Genomic DNA, 14,718 nt, shown 5'->3' with positions numbered 1-14,718 from the left:
TGCTTGGCATCTCATTTTTGGTTGCCCTCCTGGTTGCCTGCGGGCGCGGGTGCTGTTTTGAGATGTTGGTGTTGGTGTTGGCCCGAAGCATACTGCAAAGACCGGCTGCTGGAGTGGCGCAAGCACCGGTAGCTGGTCGTGTGATGCGTGCGCTTGGACGCGCGTTCATATTCGAGCAATACATAAGCTAGCTTAACGTCCTTGGGATGCCTGCACGTGCGCCGGGCACCTCCTGATATCCTGTCATTCTGGAGTGGGGGCACCTGGGCGGTGCAAGCCCGACTGTCTTTCCTACCTGATAAGGCATCCCAAGGAATTGCCAGCTTCCGTAGCTTCCAGAGCTCTGCTCGTGTGGTCGCCACCAAGCGCGCTAGAAGTGACATCGTGCACCGAACGCTCGTTGCGTCTCAGCGCTAATGTTTTTTGTACGTTGCTGTCTCTTTTCATCTGCTGTCCTGTTTTCTGTTGACCACGCCGGTTGGGCCTGATATGCGTGGCTGGTGTGGTCATTGATGTTACCTGTCGGAGGGATAATTAGGCGAGGGTGCACAAGGCAAAACGATGAGAGCTTGTGCAGGGGGATGGAAAGCAGTTCTATTACATCCTTTGAACACGCCCTGTTTCGGACCGTCGCTACACCAGTTCTGCTAGATACACGAAGATTTGCCGAAGATTTGCATGTACAACCAGCGCGGTGAGTACCGTTGATGTTTTTGAACGATCACGCAACATCGCCGCTACCTAGGCGTATGTTGCGGCAACGGTCTAGCGTGACCACGGCGTCCGTGGGTATAGAGGACTGCTTGCAAAGTCCTAGGCGATGTATAATGTTATGTTCTGTGTTGGGACTGGGCATTGAGATGGGCTGACCCGGCTTTTACGTGTCTGACCCGGCTTTTACTTCTTTGTTTACCGATGTCGTGCTTTCCACTGCATTAGTTGTGGGATTTGCAGGCGGAAAGGCCCGGGGTGGTGTTTGCCTACCCTTGCATGCGGTATGTGCCGCGAGGGAGCTGGCGAAGAAGGAGAAGAAATTGACACAGACGCGGGTTTTGAGCCATGGCGGCCACAGCCGTGCGCATGTTTGTTCAGCGCACACGAAGAAATCATTTAGCACGCGTGACCATGCAAGGGGGGTCACATGCAATTGCCTGGATGCGTGTGCAAGCCAATCGGCCCATACTTGATTGATTGGCCAGAGAGATTGATTGGAGGGGACGAAAATGAAACGCGAGCGCATGGCTGCCGCCTATTGGGGAGTTCTGTTGTCTAGCTACGGACTAATGCCTTCAGGGCACATCCGCACACCTTGCGCATTGGACGCACTGCTGCTGCTGCTGGGGAAGGCTACACGCTCGAGGAGAGGTTGCGCAGTTGGAATGATTGTTGTTGATTGGCTTATAAGGTGTTTGTTTAGCATTTTAGCACCGAATGGAGGGTTGTCGGAGAGTGTTGTGCTGTTGAGTTGGCAAGGGCTTGTTTTTATTTTAAACAATCTGGAAGATATTTCAAGGCTGAGTAATGCATGTATGCTACTTCCATTCGTAACACTTAATTGTGCTGCAGATGTCGTGTATTCAATTGTATCTCTCATGCTGCTTTTTATGGGAAATTTTATGACTAGTATGGTCTGTTGAGGCAAAGCTGTTCGGAATTTGTAGTGGAGACATGTAACATCCTACTCTAGTTGGCGACGCTGACACGGCTATTTGTGGCATTCGCCAGTTGCCCTGGATGCAGTATCCATCCCAGGAGGATGGCAATGTTTGGAGTTTCACTTTGTTGGATACTGCATCCAGGGCAACTGGCGAAAAAGCGGAACTCCAAACATTGCCATCCTCCTCCTGCCACACCATCCCTCTCACGCTGACGCCGCTTGCCACCAGCCAGCGAAAGCTGCTGTCACACTCGTCTACGGCAGCCAGCAGCCATTTCTAAACGTTGGTGGCCAGTCCAGGGTCTGCAGGTTGTGCACCAAGCCGTGCCAATTCAGTTGCAACATGAAAGCGCAGTCGCGTACCCCAACATCCTGGCTAGCATGTACACCTCGCTTCACGTTCCCGTGCATTATCTACCACCACCCCATGCGTGCTACTTTCCTCCGTCAAAACCGTGTTGTTCTCCCCTCTACGCCACTGGGCCGTGGTGATACCGTACAGGCCCCAGCAGCACCCACATGCAGGAGAATACATATCAGCTGGGGCAAAGTATGCATCCCATGCAAAGCGGGGCATACGCCTCCGGACGTTGCACAACAAACAACGGGCCTGAGGCATCAAGTTGTATGCGGTGAAAGCGGGTAGTCACGACGATGAGCTTCATGTCGAAGCAGTTGGGAACGCTCCCCTGGAAGCGATCATGCCGAATTGGCGCAAGTAGCAAGGGCACAGGGCTAGCCAGCGGCTTGGACGAGAACCACCAAAGACATGGCGAATGCCATTCACGTAAGGCGAAGAGGCCACCGAGAAGGGCCCTACATCCAACTGCGATTGTAACTCCAGACATGTGGAAATGCTCCTGTTTACGCTACCCCTCGCGCCACCGGTAACCGCATTGCACACACTTGAAGAACAGCGTTGCCGGCTCATCCGCTGACCGCGTCTGGATCTCCATAAAGTACGCTTGATGATAAGCGCACTTGGAGCACGTGGCTGCGGAACGGGGCGGAGCGGGGAACGCGATAGCAAGGAATTGCGCATTCAAGGCGGGAATCCGTGCGAGCTTAGGGCACCGATACAAGATTTCCTATGGGCGCTCACACCAATCCATGGGTGCCCAGCCGTGACTTACGGAACTGGACAAAGCCCACGGCATCATAAATAAAATGGATTTACAATAGCGACATTTCCAAAAATGGCTCCAAGATACCCCTGGGGAGGACGGTACCCACCATCAGTCTTGGCAACGTTCTTCCAAGCATCATCGCCACCAAGTACATCATCCACTTGCTTGCGGGCTAATGGTGCCATCTTAGAAATCTGCGCCAGATGGAACGCGGATCCAACGCGCTTCATCCCCAGCACGCAGCACGCACAGCATTCGCCGAGTTACCTTCTTATCAATGCTGTACACATACGGACAGCATTGGCAGAAATACCGTAATTCTTTGCTGTATTCGGTTAGCTCCACTGCAGTGTGTAAAAACAAGCTGTGTCACAGATGCAAAGCGGCGTTTACGGCTGTTATGGAGCATGAGGCCCTTACCTAAAAGCATGTTTGCACATGTCGGACAATAAGTAATCATTATGTTCTTCGGCCTTGGTGCTCAGGTCGGTGCTGAAGACCAAAACTAGGAAAATCAATTTGTCAAACAGAATATTGGATTGGGAGACTACACTGTTACCATAATTGGTGTCAATCCGCCCGAAGTTGCACGGAAAGAACGAAACACTGTGTTGCTTGGTCCGGAACCAGTACGGAAATTAGGAATAGATGCTTGACGTCGTCAATCAAGCCCCAATCTTAAATCATTCATTTAGTGTGGGCCGTGCATTTCAATATCGGCATGGCCTTGCTACGGCACAGCCTTGGCCCAAACTCTTGCATACGGCAGCTGCAGTCCACACCAAAGCACTGGCGATGGAGACCCATTCCTCGTCTTACATATTCTGCACATGAGCTACGCGTAAATGCCTCTATGCACGCTAGCGCTAAGGAGCTCTGGCTTCAAACCAGCGACAAGGTACTCGGTAACCCCGGCCGTGCGCACACGAGCATTGCAGTCCCCCACAGACTCTCCACATAACCTCTCTCTCTCTCTCTCTCACACACACACACCTTATTTCTTTCCGAGCCACATGTCACACCTCCTGGCCTCCAGTCACCCCAACCCCTTGGCCCACGCTGCCTTTACCCGGCCGGATCCTAAAACACACACAGGCAGCATTCACAGCCGCGCTCGAGTCTGGCCGCTTCTCCGCATTTGTCTTCGGACCCGATCCCGCGCATCAGGCTCTCGCAGCCGCCTGGTCCTCCCTGGGCCGCTTCCGATGTCTGCACCTGGACAGCCGGGGACTCCTATCGGAGACGAACACGGGAAAGCAGGTGGGCGACGGGGCGGTGTGACATATTCCACTTTGCCCGGGGGTCATTCACCCGGGATCTCCCAAAACTTCTTTTTTTGTTGCCGCCCTAGCTTTGATACGATACTGCTACGATAGCACCGCGCGAGGTCGGGCCCCCATCAGCACCCTGCCGTACGTGTCCAAGAGACAAGCACTGGCCGCCAGCTGCAATAACAACGGCGCCAGAGCTGCCGAAGAAAGGAAGAAAGGGGCTTCTAGCTCCAGCACTGCAACCGCTGAGGTGCCCTTCCAGTGCGCGAGGAGAGGCCAGGGCCCCGGGATAGCGCAGTCCTGCGCCGAGATAAATTGTGATGACGGCGTGCTCTCCAGCACTAGTTTTTCAGATCCGGATCTTGGATTCGTGGTCTGGAACGCGCTTTCTGGCTTGAGCGTCGTTTATTTGGATTTGGATTCGGATGCAGGTGGGCGAGGTGGTGGCAGTGGACGGTCCGGAAGCGGCTCGTGCTCTTGAGGGCCGCGTGGGGCAGCAGAGGGGGAGGAGGAAGGTGGCGGCTGCAGGAGAGGACACCGAAGAGGCGGAGGCTGGCTGGGTGGGGTCGGAGGCCGCCTCGGAGTGGGTGCTTGTGTTGGATGCCAAAGATTGGAAGGTGGGTGGGAGGGAGCTGCACTGCTGAATGTTCGGGGTTGGATTTGCGGCTGGAGAGGTACGTGAAATAAGATAGGGGGTGCGCGACCTGATGGGTAGGTAGGTGGTGGTGGGTGGGTGGGTCTGTAAGTGAATTTGAAGCCGTGGGGGGTTGCAGCCGCAGCCGCAGCCGCTGCCGCCTCCACGTAGCGGTGAGATGCACCGCCCGCCTCGGGGGATGGACCTTGCCTCGGGCCCGTCCTTCTGTCGGTACGTCTGTCTGTATGTACGAATGTCGTGGGTGTTCGCCGTACCTCTTCCCTTTGTCTTACATCCCCCCGGAGGGGGAGGTTCCTTTCTCTGGAGTAGGCAGTTGCCCCCGGGGGGGTCGGCAGTCCCCCTCGGGCGACTCTCACAGTGCGCCTCACCCGGGCGACCAGCAACCAACCTCTCCTCCGGCCGCGTTCTCCCCCCAACCCCTTGCATGTCACCAGCTTTTTAGTACCAGCTTATCACCCAGTTTTGGTCCAACCACGTCAATGCCGCCGCCATGCCGGCGGCAAACTTTATTCCAGCTCACGTCATCAGTTTTTTACTACTTTTTCGCCGCCTCTACAGTGTAGAGTCTACACCTACCTTTACTTCTTTACGGCTTGGATCTAGTGCTTTTTTTTCGTTCTTATTTTTAGTCTTGGCGGCTAGGTAGGTAGGTTTCCGCGGTCGTCATCACTACATCATCCCGAGGTCGGCTCCTCCAAAACCGCCTACTGGTCAGTTCTGCTTCTCGTACACTCTTTTCTTGGCAGCAGCTTCACTCGATTCGTGGTTCGTCTTTTCGCCCCCAACCCCTCTTCCCCAGCCTCTCACACCTCACCCCCTCAAACCCCAACCCGCCCCTCATTCAGATCATACCGGCCGAGAACCTGGTGGCGCTAACCCAGGCCCCCGCGGTCAGCTCCACCTCCAGCTCACACACGGACTCCCCCGCGGGGCTGCCCCCGCTGCGGCTGCTGGCGGCTGCCGGCACCGCGGCTGAGGCCCAGCTTATGATGGAGGCCCTGCAGGCGGGGACTGCGGGAGCGCTGCTCACGTCCAACGACCCGGCACAGGTGAGCAGGGGAAGGGGAAGGGGAAGGACAACCGAATGGCGGCTGGTAGGGCAAGGAGGACGGCAGGGAGAGAGGCGTGTTGGCTGCGGCAGCGATACGACGTCGTCAACAGCCACTTTGTACGGAATTTCCAGTAGACCAACCGCCAGTGTGCGTCTGTGGGTGTGGGTGTGGGTGTGAAGTTTTTGGTGATGTCAGACAGCAGCAGCCAGAGCATACATTGCATTGCAATGGAATTCAACCCGCATGCAGGTCCGTACACTTGTATCGTACATATCTCGCCGCGACGCCGAGGAGTCAGGTCACCCGGACGCGCTTCTGCGGTACTCGGTTGCCCGGGTGGTGGCTGTACGGCAGTTGTGTATGGGTGATCGGGCGTGTGTGGACCTGGCGGGGTTGATGCAGGTGTGTGGGTGGGTGTGGGTGTGGGTGGGTGTGTGCGGGGTGGGAAAGGGGGAGGGGAGCTCTCTCCCGGGGGGAATTTAAGAAGGGGCTCGGAGGGGTGTTGAGCGCGTCTCCGCGGGGGGGTATGTGTGTACGTATGTATGTGTGCGTCTTGAGCTCACCTCCGAGGTTACCTACGTGGGTAGCGGGCGGTATACACACACACGCATGGGGTCTCAAGTCAACTGGTGGTACCCGCACACGGGCGGGAAAGAAAGGAGAAGGTTCGTGTTGCGCACCTGGGGGGTGGGGGACACTCTGCTAGGGGGTGTTGGACCCAAGAGGCGAAGAGGCGCGCCAACCCCGTAAGCACAAACACATAAACACACACGCCTCTGCCATCCCCCTCCCCCTCCATGCCCCCTTATCAGCCCGGCGAGGGCCTGCTGGTGGGCAGCTTCGCCCGCTGTCTGGCCCTCGTGCACTCAGAGTGCGGGGAGAGCCAGTACATCGCCAGCAGACCCTTCAGAGTTAACGCGGGGCCGGTGAGGGCTGGGAGGGGGGGGGAAGGGGAGGTACTACTGGTCCCGGAGCTGAACGGGACTAAGCATTCCGGGGTGCGGGAGTCCCGACGGGGTGACGTGGCAGGTTGTGGCCTGGGTGTAGCAGCGCCAGCCCGAGCAGCGGTGTTGACTTCGTGGGTTCCGGAGCCACCCGCAGCCTGGATGGCTTGTACGGATGAGAGTGCAACCCCCGGTGGGGCATGAGTGGTCCAGTGGCCATTCAGACAGCACCGGTAGCGGTTCACCACACCCCGCTCTCTCCTGCACGTGCACACCCACAAATGTGTTTGCCCGCGCGAGTCCTCCCGGTCTCCCAGGCCCTCCTCCTCGTCCTCCTCCTCGTCCTCCCCCCGCGGGCCCCCTCCCCGTCCCCCAGGTACATGCCTACGTGTGCTGTCCCGCAGGTCGTACCCGCTACCTGAGTGAGCTGACGAGCGGAGAGGAGGTGCTGGTGGCTGACCCGGCGGGTCGCTGCAGGACAGCGCTGGTGGGCAGGGTCAAGATCGAGAGGAGACCGCTGGTGGGTGCAGTGCAGCCGGGATCAGGAAACACAAGTCAGGCGTTACCTCCAGGGTGGGAGGAAACTGTAAGATGGTGGGGTTGGGGGGTTGGTAGCTGCACTCTTCCCTCCCCCCTGGAGTGGGGGACGTGGGGCCTCAGGTGGCCGGGGGACGTCCTCGTCCTCGTCCTCCTCCTCGCCCTCAGTTGGCGCGCTTTGGAAAATACCCTACCGGCCGTCTATCCACCCACCGCACAAACCCCTTTCGCACCATCGGAATCAGATTCATGCGTGTAAAACCCTAAACCCCTCCCCCGGACTCCCTCCCTCCGTCCTCCCCGGCCTCTCTCCCCCCTGGCTTGCTACTCCCCTGGCTCCGCAGGTCTTGGTGGAAGTCGAGACGTCCGAGGACACGGGCGTGGCTGGGGAGGTGCGCGTAAGTCGGCACAGTCTGATGCTGCAGAACGTAGAGACGGTGAAGTTGGTGGGGCCGGTGGGGCCGGGGGCGGCGGGAGGGGGCCGTGCGGGGTGGGAGCGAGTGGGGAGCAGCTTGGAGGCGGGTGCTGCTACTGCTGCTACTGCTACTGCTGCTGCTGTGGGTGGGGTAAACAGTGGGGCGGGGGAGGTGACATGTTGGCAGGCCATCAGCGTGTCGGAGCTACAGCCGGGGGACCTGGTGTATGTGCTGCTACAGCCACCTGCCCGGCATACGGGGATTGCGGTGGCGGAGTTCATTCTGGAGAAGTGAAGAAGAGACCAGTCAGCGAATAAACCAGTCAGCGAGAAAGAGAAACTGTGTTGCAGTGTTGGTGATCGTACATTACAGGTCTTACAAGAAGGAATTATCTCTGGCTAGACTCCTTCACATGTTGGGCGGATTCTCACGAAAATAAACATGGTGTTGATTTTCACGATACAAGTTGAGCTGGGTAGCGGGCGTTTGGCTACCGATCCTGGGAGAGGTGGCCTGTGTGTGGGGGGGGAGGGTGTCGGACTCGGGGTTCGGGATCTTACCCGCCATTGCGGTGAGACGTAGTTGCCTCAAGGATAGAGTGAAATGCAGCGTGACCAGCTTAACCGAAGTATGCAGTGCAAAACAGAGACCGTGCAGACGATAAGGCCGCATGGGTGATGTTGATGCGTAGTTTGTCGCGGTGTTAAGGATGGAGGGGGACCCGTATTAGAAGGCAGTTGATGAACAGTGGCGGCATAAATCGAGCAGACGTTCATAGAGGCATGGTACGTAGCGGATGTTGGGTGAGCTATGTCAGAGCTTGGCGGAGTTCGGCAGCAAACGCGACCAGAGGCGCAGACGATCTCATAAGGGCTCTTTTCAGCCGTCACAAGCGTAAGGGCGCTTGCAGGAACTTTGTGATTTTGACCATGCGTGTTTTGTTATGAGGCTGGGAAAGGCTGGATGTAATCCTGAGTACCGATATTTGCCGTCGCTGTCTGTGCCTCAGGCCCTTGGCGCACGACATGCCTCCAAAAGTCTAGTTGCCTGGTGAGTGCGGTCAGCATCCTGTCCATCCGTCTGTCCATCCTGTCGGCATCGATGGCCTTGCTGTTGTACAGCAAGCGCCTTTGCGCGAAAACTGTTCCCCGCCCATAAAGGATTGACGCTTCCGAACGATGAGATACAAACGATTGATAAGCTTTTACGGTGAATTTTAGGTGATCATGCACGCTCGCCACCACGCAAGGTTAGGTTAACCGGCGAAGTTTAATCGTCGCAAGTTATTTGGGCGGCACCCTGCAGATCTCTAGGTTAAATTTTCTTGGACTTGCGGTTTATATTTCTTGGACTTACGGAATCCTATGTGCTTTTGAATCAAGGCTTGCTGCCGTTGGTCGTTTCTCGTCAAATTACGGGAGACGACACGGAAAAGCAAAAAGGTGGCCACGTGTCCATATCTTCATCAATAGTTAGCCTACGGTAGGAGACATTTGTTATGGAAAGCTGCATGAAGCCCACGTCCGATTCTTTGTCTTGATGTGCTTGCCATTCTATCCTTATGAGCGCATCGTTCTCCTGTGACCAGACGGGCGTATAGGTGTACCTGGACATGCGTCCATGAACCAGTTAGTCCACGCATTATGTGCAATGCCTGACACACGCTTGACACGCGCCCTTGCAAACTAAACTCGGTCTCCGCGAACGGATTGGCAGAGAGCTTGGCATCAACGGCCACAAGACCTCGTCCTGTGTGGAAAGCTAGCTCAAGGCGTCAAAGATGCCTTCCATTGCTGAGGAGTGTCGCAACGGGGCCGCCCCGTCAGTCGTCACAGTGGAGGACTCCGACTGGGAGGAAAGCTCCCAGCGCCACTTTTCATTTCGGCGTTTGCTGAAATTCATGGGCCCGGGTATCCTCATGTCCATTGCGTACGTGGTACGTTGTGTAAGCGGCTTGTACCGCTCGGCAGTCGAACGGCATCTTTGCCCGTGAGAGCATATCTGGCCATCCGATTACTATTAATCCTAAAAATATAGGCCGTTAAGGCATCGTCTGATGATGGTTTCCTTTGATTTCCAGTGTGCCCGCCCTTTGCTCGTGCACCGACCTGCGGGTTCCCGTGAGGTGTAAGGAGCGCGTCCCGCCAGTGCCTCGGACGCGGCCGCGCCTTCCCCCCTGCCCCGGGCCACCCGTCATTCCCTTGCCCGCACCGTCGCCCTGCATGAATCCCGTTATGCCCTTCACACCCCGCTAAGCGGGCCGATTGCTTTGCTTTGCGGATCGTGATTTTGTGTTTGTTTTTGGGAAGGCGTCAATTTTATTCCAAACCCAAAAAATGGATTATGAGTCTGGCTGACAAACAATCCCTTAGCCTTGGGGCGCTGGGGGCCCTCCGCAACCTAGATCCCAACGGTAATCCCAACGGTAATGTACAAAAATGTTTGTGGAAAGCGGATCAACGGACCTTTAGTTAGTGTTCTTTGCGATGAGAACCCCTTAGAGGAGTAACGCCCTCCGCCGTGTCCGGGGCCACGTCAGGAATGCTCGTAAGGCCCCGTTGTCTCCACGTGGCGGCGGGTCTTCCAAGAACCATCCATTTGACCCACCCGTGCTTGAGCAGACATACGTACATACATTCGGCAGGAAGGAAACCTTTTGGCCAACCCTGACACAAGGAATATAATATAAAAAACGAATGAACCTATTCCTTTTTCCCTTCCCAGCCTTCCCAGCTAGGGCCGAAAACACCCTTTCTATTTTAATTCCTTTTAAAAGAATCTGCACAGGTTTAAAAGCAGCACTGTGGCGCCCCACCTCTCCCTTCGTGTCCTCAACCCACCTCAACCCACCTCAACCCACCCCCTCCATAATCCCTGTGTCCGCCTCCAGTGCTTTAATGCTCTGAGCCGCGATGAGGGAAGTGTGTATACACGTGTTGGGGTTGGGGCTGGGGTCGCAGCACCTCCGTACAGGTCCCGTACAGCTCCCGCCCCGCAGGAAAGGGCCCCTCCCGTCCATCTGCTCTCTCTCTCCCTCCTTCACTCGCTCGTGGTTCGTCATTCCCCCCCTCACCCCCCGTCCCACCTGCCCTCCCCGTCCCTGCCCTCCAGGACCCCGGCAACCTGGAGAGCGACCTGCAGGTGGGCGCCCAGGCGGGCTACGTGCTGCTGTGGCTGCTGCTGCTGAGCACGGTCATGGTGGGTGCCGGGGGGCCCGATGGGGGGGGCCCAAGGGGGGGGGGCCCGGGTAGGCAGGGAGGGGGGTTCGTACATTATGGAGGGGAAAGGAGGGGAGGGGGGAAGGAGGAGGGGAGATGCTGGTGATTTGTGTTTTATTTGGAGCCAAGTGCCGCCGGGGGCGCGAGGGGAGGGGGGAGGTGTCTCTTGTGCCCTCTCTTTTGCACCCCGGGTTACAGGCACGGCCACCAACTTAACCGTACACCCTGCCGCTCCCCTCCCCCCCTTCAGGGTCTTGTCGTACAGATGCAAGCCGCCAAGCTTGGAGTGGTGACAGGGCAGCACCTGGCTCAGCACTGCAGGTGGGTTTGGGGCGGAGGTGAGGGGGAGGGGGAGGTGAGGGGAAGGGGGGAGGTGGGGTAGGAGGTCCCTGTGCGCCGCTGCCACTGTTGCGGGACTTCTCCCGCCTCGTTTGCGGCTCTCCTTTACTTTGCGGCATTCCGGACAGCTGCATGGCCACATACCGCCCTCCAGTAACCCGGAGGTCCTCGTCGTGCTTTGCAGCTGCTGCCACTGCCCAACCCCCGCACACACATGCTGACATACCTTCCCCCCAACCTCTCCCCCCCGCACACCCCTTCCCCCCAGGCAGCAGTACCCCCCGGGGCCCCGTATCGCGTTGTGGCTCATGGCAGAGATAGCCATCATCGGCAGCGACATCCAGGAGGTCATAGGTGGGAGGTGTACGGGTACGGGTACGGGTACGGGTGCGTGGCGAGGGGAGGGGGCAGCTGCCAAGAGGCACCACCGCCAGCAGAAAGCTCGTCCACCAGGGCGGTTCATGGGGAGGGGGCGATACCGGGTGTGCGTTACCGACCCTACCCCGCCACCACCAGGCGCCATGTGTCGACCTCCCCGGCCCCCCCCCACACCCCCCCCACCCACCCACCCACCACACACCACCACCACCCCGGGCGCAAACAGGAGCAGTATTTACCTCGGGGGGAGGGGCATTGGGGCACTGATGGAGCGGAGCTAAGCGGGGGGGCGTAGGGTTTTGGATGCGGAGGTGTTTTGTTGCTCGTTGTTGCTTGCCGTACCGCTGCCGAAATCGTCCCCTCCCTCCCCCCGCCCCCGCCTCCCTCTCCCCCTGCCTCATCCCTGCCTTGCTGGCCCCAATTCGCCCCCCCCTGTATCCAGGTAGCGCTATCGCCCTGTCGCTGCTCAGCGGCGGTCGACTGCCGCTGTGGGCGGGAGTGCTGCTCACCGCCGCGGACTCGTTCGCGCTGCTGTTCATTGAGCGACTGGGGATTCGGGTGCTGGAGGTGGGCGAGTGGGGCGGGGGGCGGAGTGTGTGTGGGGGAAACGGGGGGGGTGCAGGTCGAGGAAGGAGGGGGTGCTGACCGGGCTCGGGCGCCCTAACAGCGGGGCCATCGGTGTATGTATGTAGGTAGTAGTATGTATGTATGTATGTATGTATGTATGTATGTATGTATGTATGTATGTATGTACGTATGTAGGCATGTAGGCATGTATGTAGGTATGTAGGTATGTATGAGGTTCTCAGTTCGTGTGCCTGATCCGTGTGTGGGTGAAGTGGGAAATTCCGTGATAATGAAATCTCGTGATATCCGGACGGTGTGTATGTGCTCGCGAGGCCCCCGTACCTCGCCTCCCCCTGCCCCCTCCGACTCTCGCTCTCCCGCCCCGCCCGCGCAGCCTTCATACTGCCTTCCACCTCTTCCAGCACATTCCCCCCCCTCCCCCCCACTCCCCCCACTCCCCCCCGCCCTCGCCTTACAGGGATTCTTTGCGGGCATGGTGGGGGTCATGGTGGGGACCTTTGGTGTCATGTACGGCAGGGCGGGTGTTCCCCTGGAGCAGGTGGCTCGGGGGTTTGTGGTGCCGCAACTGCCCCGGAAGGACATCCCGGTGGTGAGCGTATGTGTATGTATGTATATATGTATGTATGTGTTGTTTCTAAGTATTCGCGTATGTGTGCAAGGCGCCATGCGCGTCAGGATGAGGGAAGCCACATACTGTGAAATCCGAGATTTCTTGACGTGCCCATCTGTGCTTGCCTGATTAGGCACAGCTCCATACACACCCGTGTGTGCCCCTTCCCTCCCTCCTCCCCCTTTTACCCGCCCCGGTATCAGTCTACCCGTGGCATCATAGCTTCACTCGCTCGTGTTTCGTCTCCCCCCTCCCTCCCCTTCCCCCCCTCAGGCAGTAGCCCTTCTGGGCTCCCTCATCATGCCGCACAATATCTACCTGCACAGCGCCCTGGTGCAGACACGCAGATTGGGGAGTGACGCACCGGGAGCCAAGAGGGAGGCGCTGACGTACTTTGGAATTGAGAGCGCCTTGTCGCTGGTGGTGAGGAAGGGGATGTGGGATAGGGGGGGCGAGGAGGGGCCAGCTAGATGTGCCTCCCCCTACTGGGTTTGAGGTTGGGTCTTGGAGGGGGCCGCGGGGCGGGCCGGGTCCTGCAGTGCACCCGGGGTGCTGCTCCCTGATCGCACTCTTAACCGGCCGTGGGGGGATATCTGGGGAGGGGGGTCATCAGGCCGGGGGGCCCCTTACACACACACACACGCACGCACGCACACATTCTCGACACGCACCTCACGCACTCTATCCTCTCCCCTCTGCCTCCAGGTTGCGGTGGTGATCAATCTGTTCATCACTGCCGTATTCGCGGCTGGCTTCTATGGCGCTGACCTGCCGGACATCGGGTTACAGAACGCGGGGCGGTACCTGGGGGAAACGTACGGACAGCCCGTGAGTGAGGGGGGTGGGGGGCGGGGAAGGGGGAGGGAGGTTACGGTAATGTTGGCAGTGGTGGTGGTGGTTGCGACCCTGGGCATATGCCGCCCCTCCGCAGGTGCCCGTGCTCCCCCTCAACACCCGCTCGAGTGCCAACGTCTTACCCCCCACCACCCTACACCCCCCCCCCTCCCCCTCACCCCAGGTGGTGTACATCTGGGCTCTGGGGCTGCTGGCCGCGGGTCAGTCGTCCACCATGACGGGAACCTACACTGGCCAGTTCGTGATGGGGGGATACCTGGTGAGTGAGTGGGGAAGAGGGAGCAGCTGGGAGGGGGGGAGGGGGAGTTAGCAGGTGGTCTTCCAGGCCAGTGGGCACCGGGGACATGAGTCGACAACCCATATGTGTTTTGGAGTTGCCAGCCCTGGAGCTGATGGCCTTGGAGCTTGTCGTACACGTTTTCATGTCTGCATGGTCGTGCAGGGCCGTGCGTGGTGCAAGCCCACGCCTCTCGCTCTCAGCCGCCCTCCTTCCTGCCGCGGTTATGTTCACTGCCGTACCCCCCCCCTCCCGCCCCCGCCCTGCAGGACCTGAAGGTGTCCCCCTGGTGCCGAGTGGCCATCACCCGGGCGGTGGCCATCGCCCCCACCCTGCTGGTGGCGCTGCTGTGCGGCGGGGGCAGCCAGCTGGACCAGCTCAACCAGGGACTGAACCTCCTGCAGAGCATACAGCTGCCCTTCGCACTGGTGCCGGTGGGTGTGGGGACCAGGGGGGGGAGGGAGGGAGGGGGTTCTCTCTGTGTGTCTCCTTACCTCGGTACGTTGGGAACAACCCCCCTCCCCCCAACCCCCCAACCCCCCAAAAAACCCAGGTTCTCACCTTCACCTCCTCCCCCGTCATCATGGGCGAGTTCGCCAACTCCCCCGCCACCTCGGCCCTCTGTTGGGCCATCGCCGCTGTCGTCTTGCTCATTAACGGACTGGCCGTCTACCAGGTGGCATACGAAGCCGTGGTGGGCGACCCGTGGGTCACTGGGACGGCCCTCACCATCCTCACGGCTCTCTACCTGGGCCTTGTGCTGTACTTAGCTTTGGGCCCACAGTCGCAATTCG

At 58.7% G+C, this 14,718-nt stretch overlaps 3 protein-coding genes across 3 annotated transcripts; 2 read left to right on the top strand and 1 right to left on the bottom strand.

The window, feature by feature from the left end:
- Positions 1–2,526: 2,526 nt before the first annotated feature.
- Positions 2,527–3,244, bottom strand: VOLCADRAFT_56639 (uncharacterized protein; the record flags this gene model as incomplete). The annotated part of the gene is made up of 4 exons (XM_002946997.1): positions 2,527–2,651; positions 2,891–2,978; positions 3,052–3,128; positions 3,205–3,244. 4 exons carry the CDS (start codon positions 3,242–3,244, stop codon positions 2,527–2,529), a joined length of 330 nt encoding a protein of 109 aa, XP_002947043.1.
- A 239-nt stretch (positions 3,245–3,483) lies between these two features.
- Positions 3,484–7,953, top strand: VOLCADRAFT_103266 (uncharacterized protein; the record flags this gene model as incomplete). The annotated part of the gene is made up of 9 exons (XM_002947128.1): positions 3,484–3,682; positions 3,880–4,044; positions 4,487–4,672; positions 5,556–5,759; positions 6,012–6,164; positions 6,575–6,688; positions 7,083–7,226; positions 7,588–7,635; positions 7,900–7,953. The coding sequence occupies exons 1-9, from the start codon at positions 3,506–3,508 to the stop codon at positions 7,951–7,953; spliced, it is 1,245 nt and encodes a 414-aa protein (XP_002947174.1). The 5' UTR covers positions 3,484–3,505.
- Positions 7,954–9,439: 1,486 nt separating this feature from the next.
- VOLCADRAFT_56724 (uncharacterized protein) lies at positions 9,440–14,585 on the top strand (the record flags this gene model as incomplete). The annotated part of the gene is made up of 11 exons (XM_002947127.1): positions 9,440–9,595; positions 10,771–10,857; positions 11,128–11,202; positions 11,489–11,570; positions 12,037–12,161; positions 12,640–12,771; positions 13,066–13,215; positions 13,498–13,620; positions 13,811–13,906; positions 14,194–14,358; positions 14,478–14,585. Coding segments are annotated over 11 exons (1,299 nt in total), but the record flags the coding sequence as incomplete, so codon positions are not given.
- Positions 14,586–14,718: the final 133 nt, after the last annotated feature.

The sequence above is a fragment of the Volvox carteri genome (assembly GCF_000143455.1).
Source record: "Volvox carteri f. nagariensis unplaced genomic scaffold VOLCAscaffold_5, whole genome shotgun sequence".
In the NCBI taxonomy this organism is placed as follows: Eukaryota; Viridiplantae; Chlorophyta; class Chlorophyceae; order Chlamydomonadales; family Volvocaceae; genus Volvox; species Volvox carteri.
This window is presented reverse-complemented; position numbering and strand designations above follow the sequence as displayed.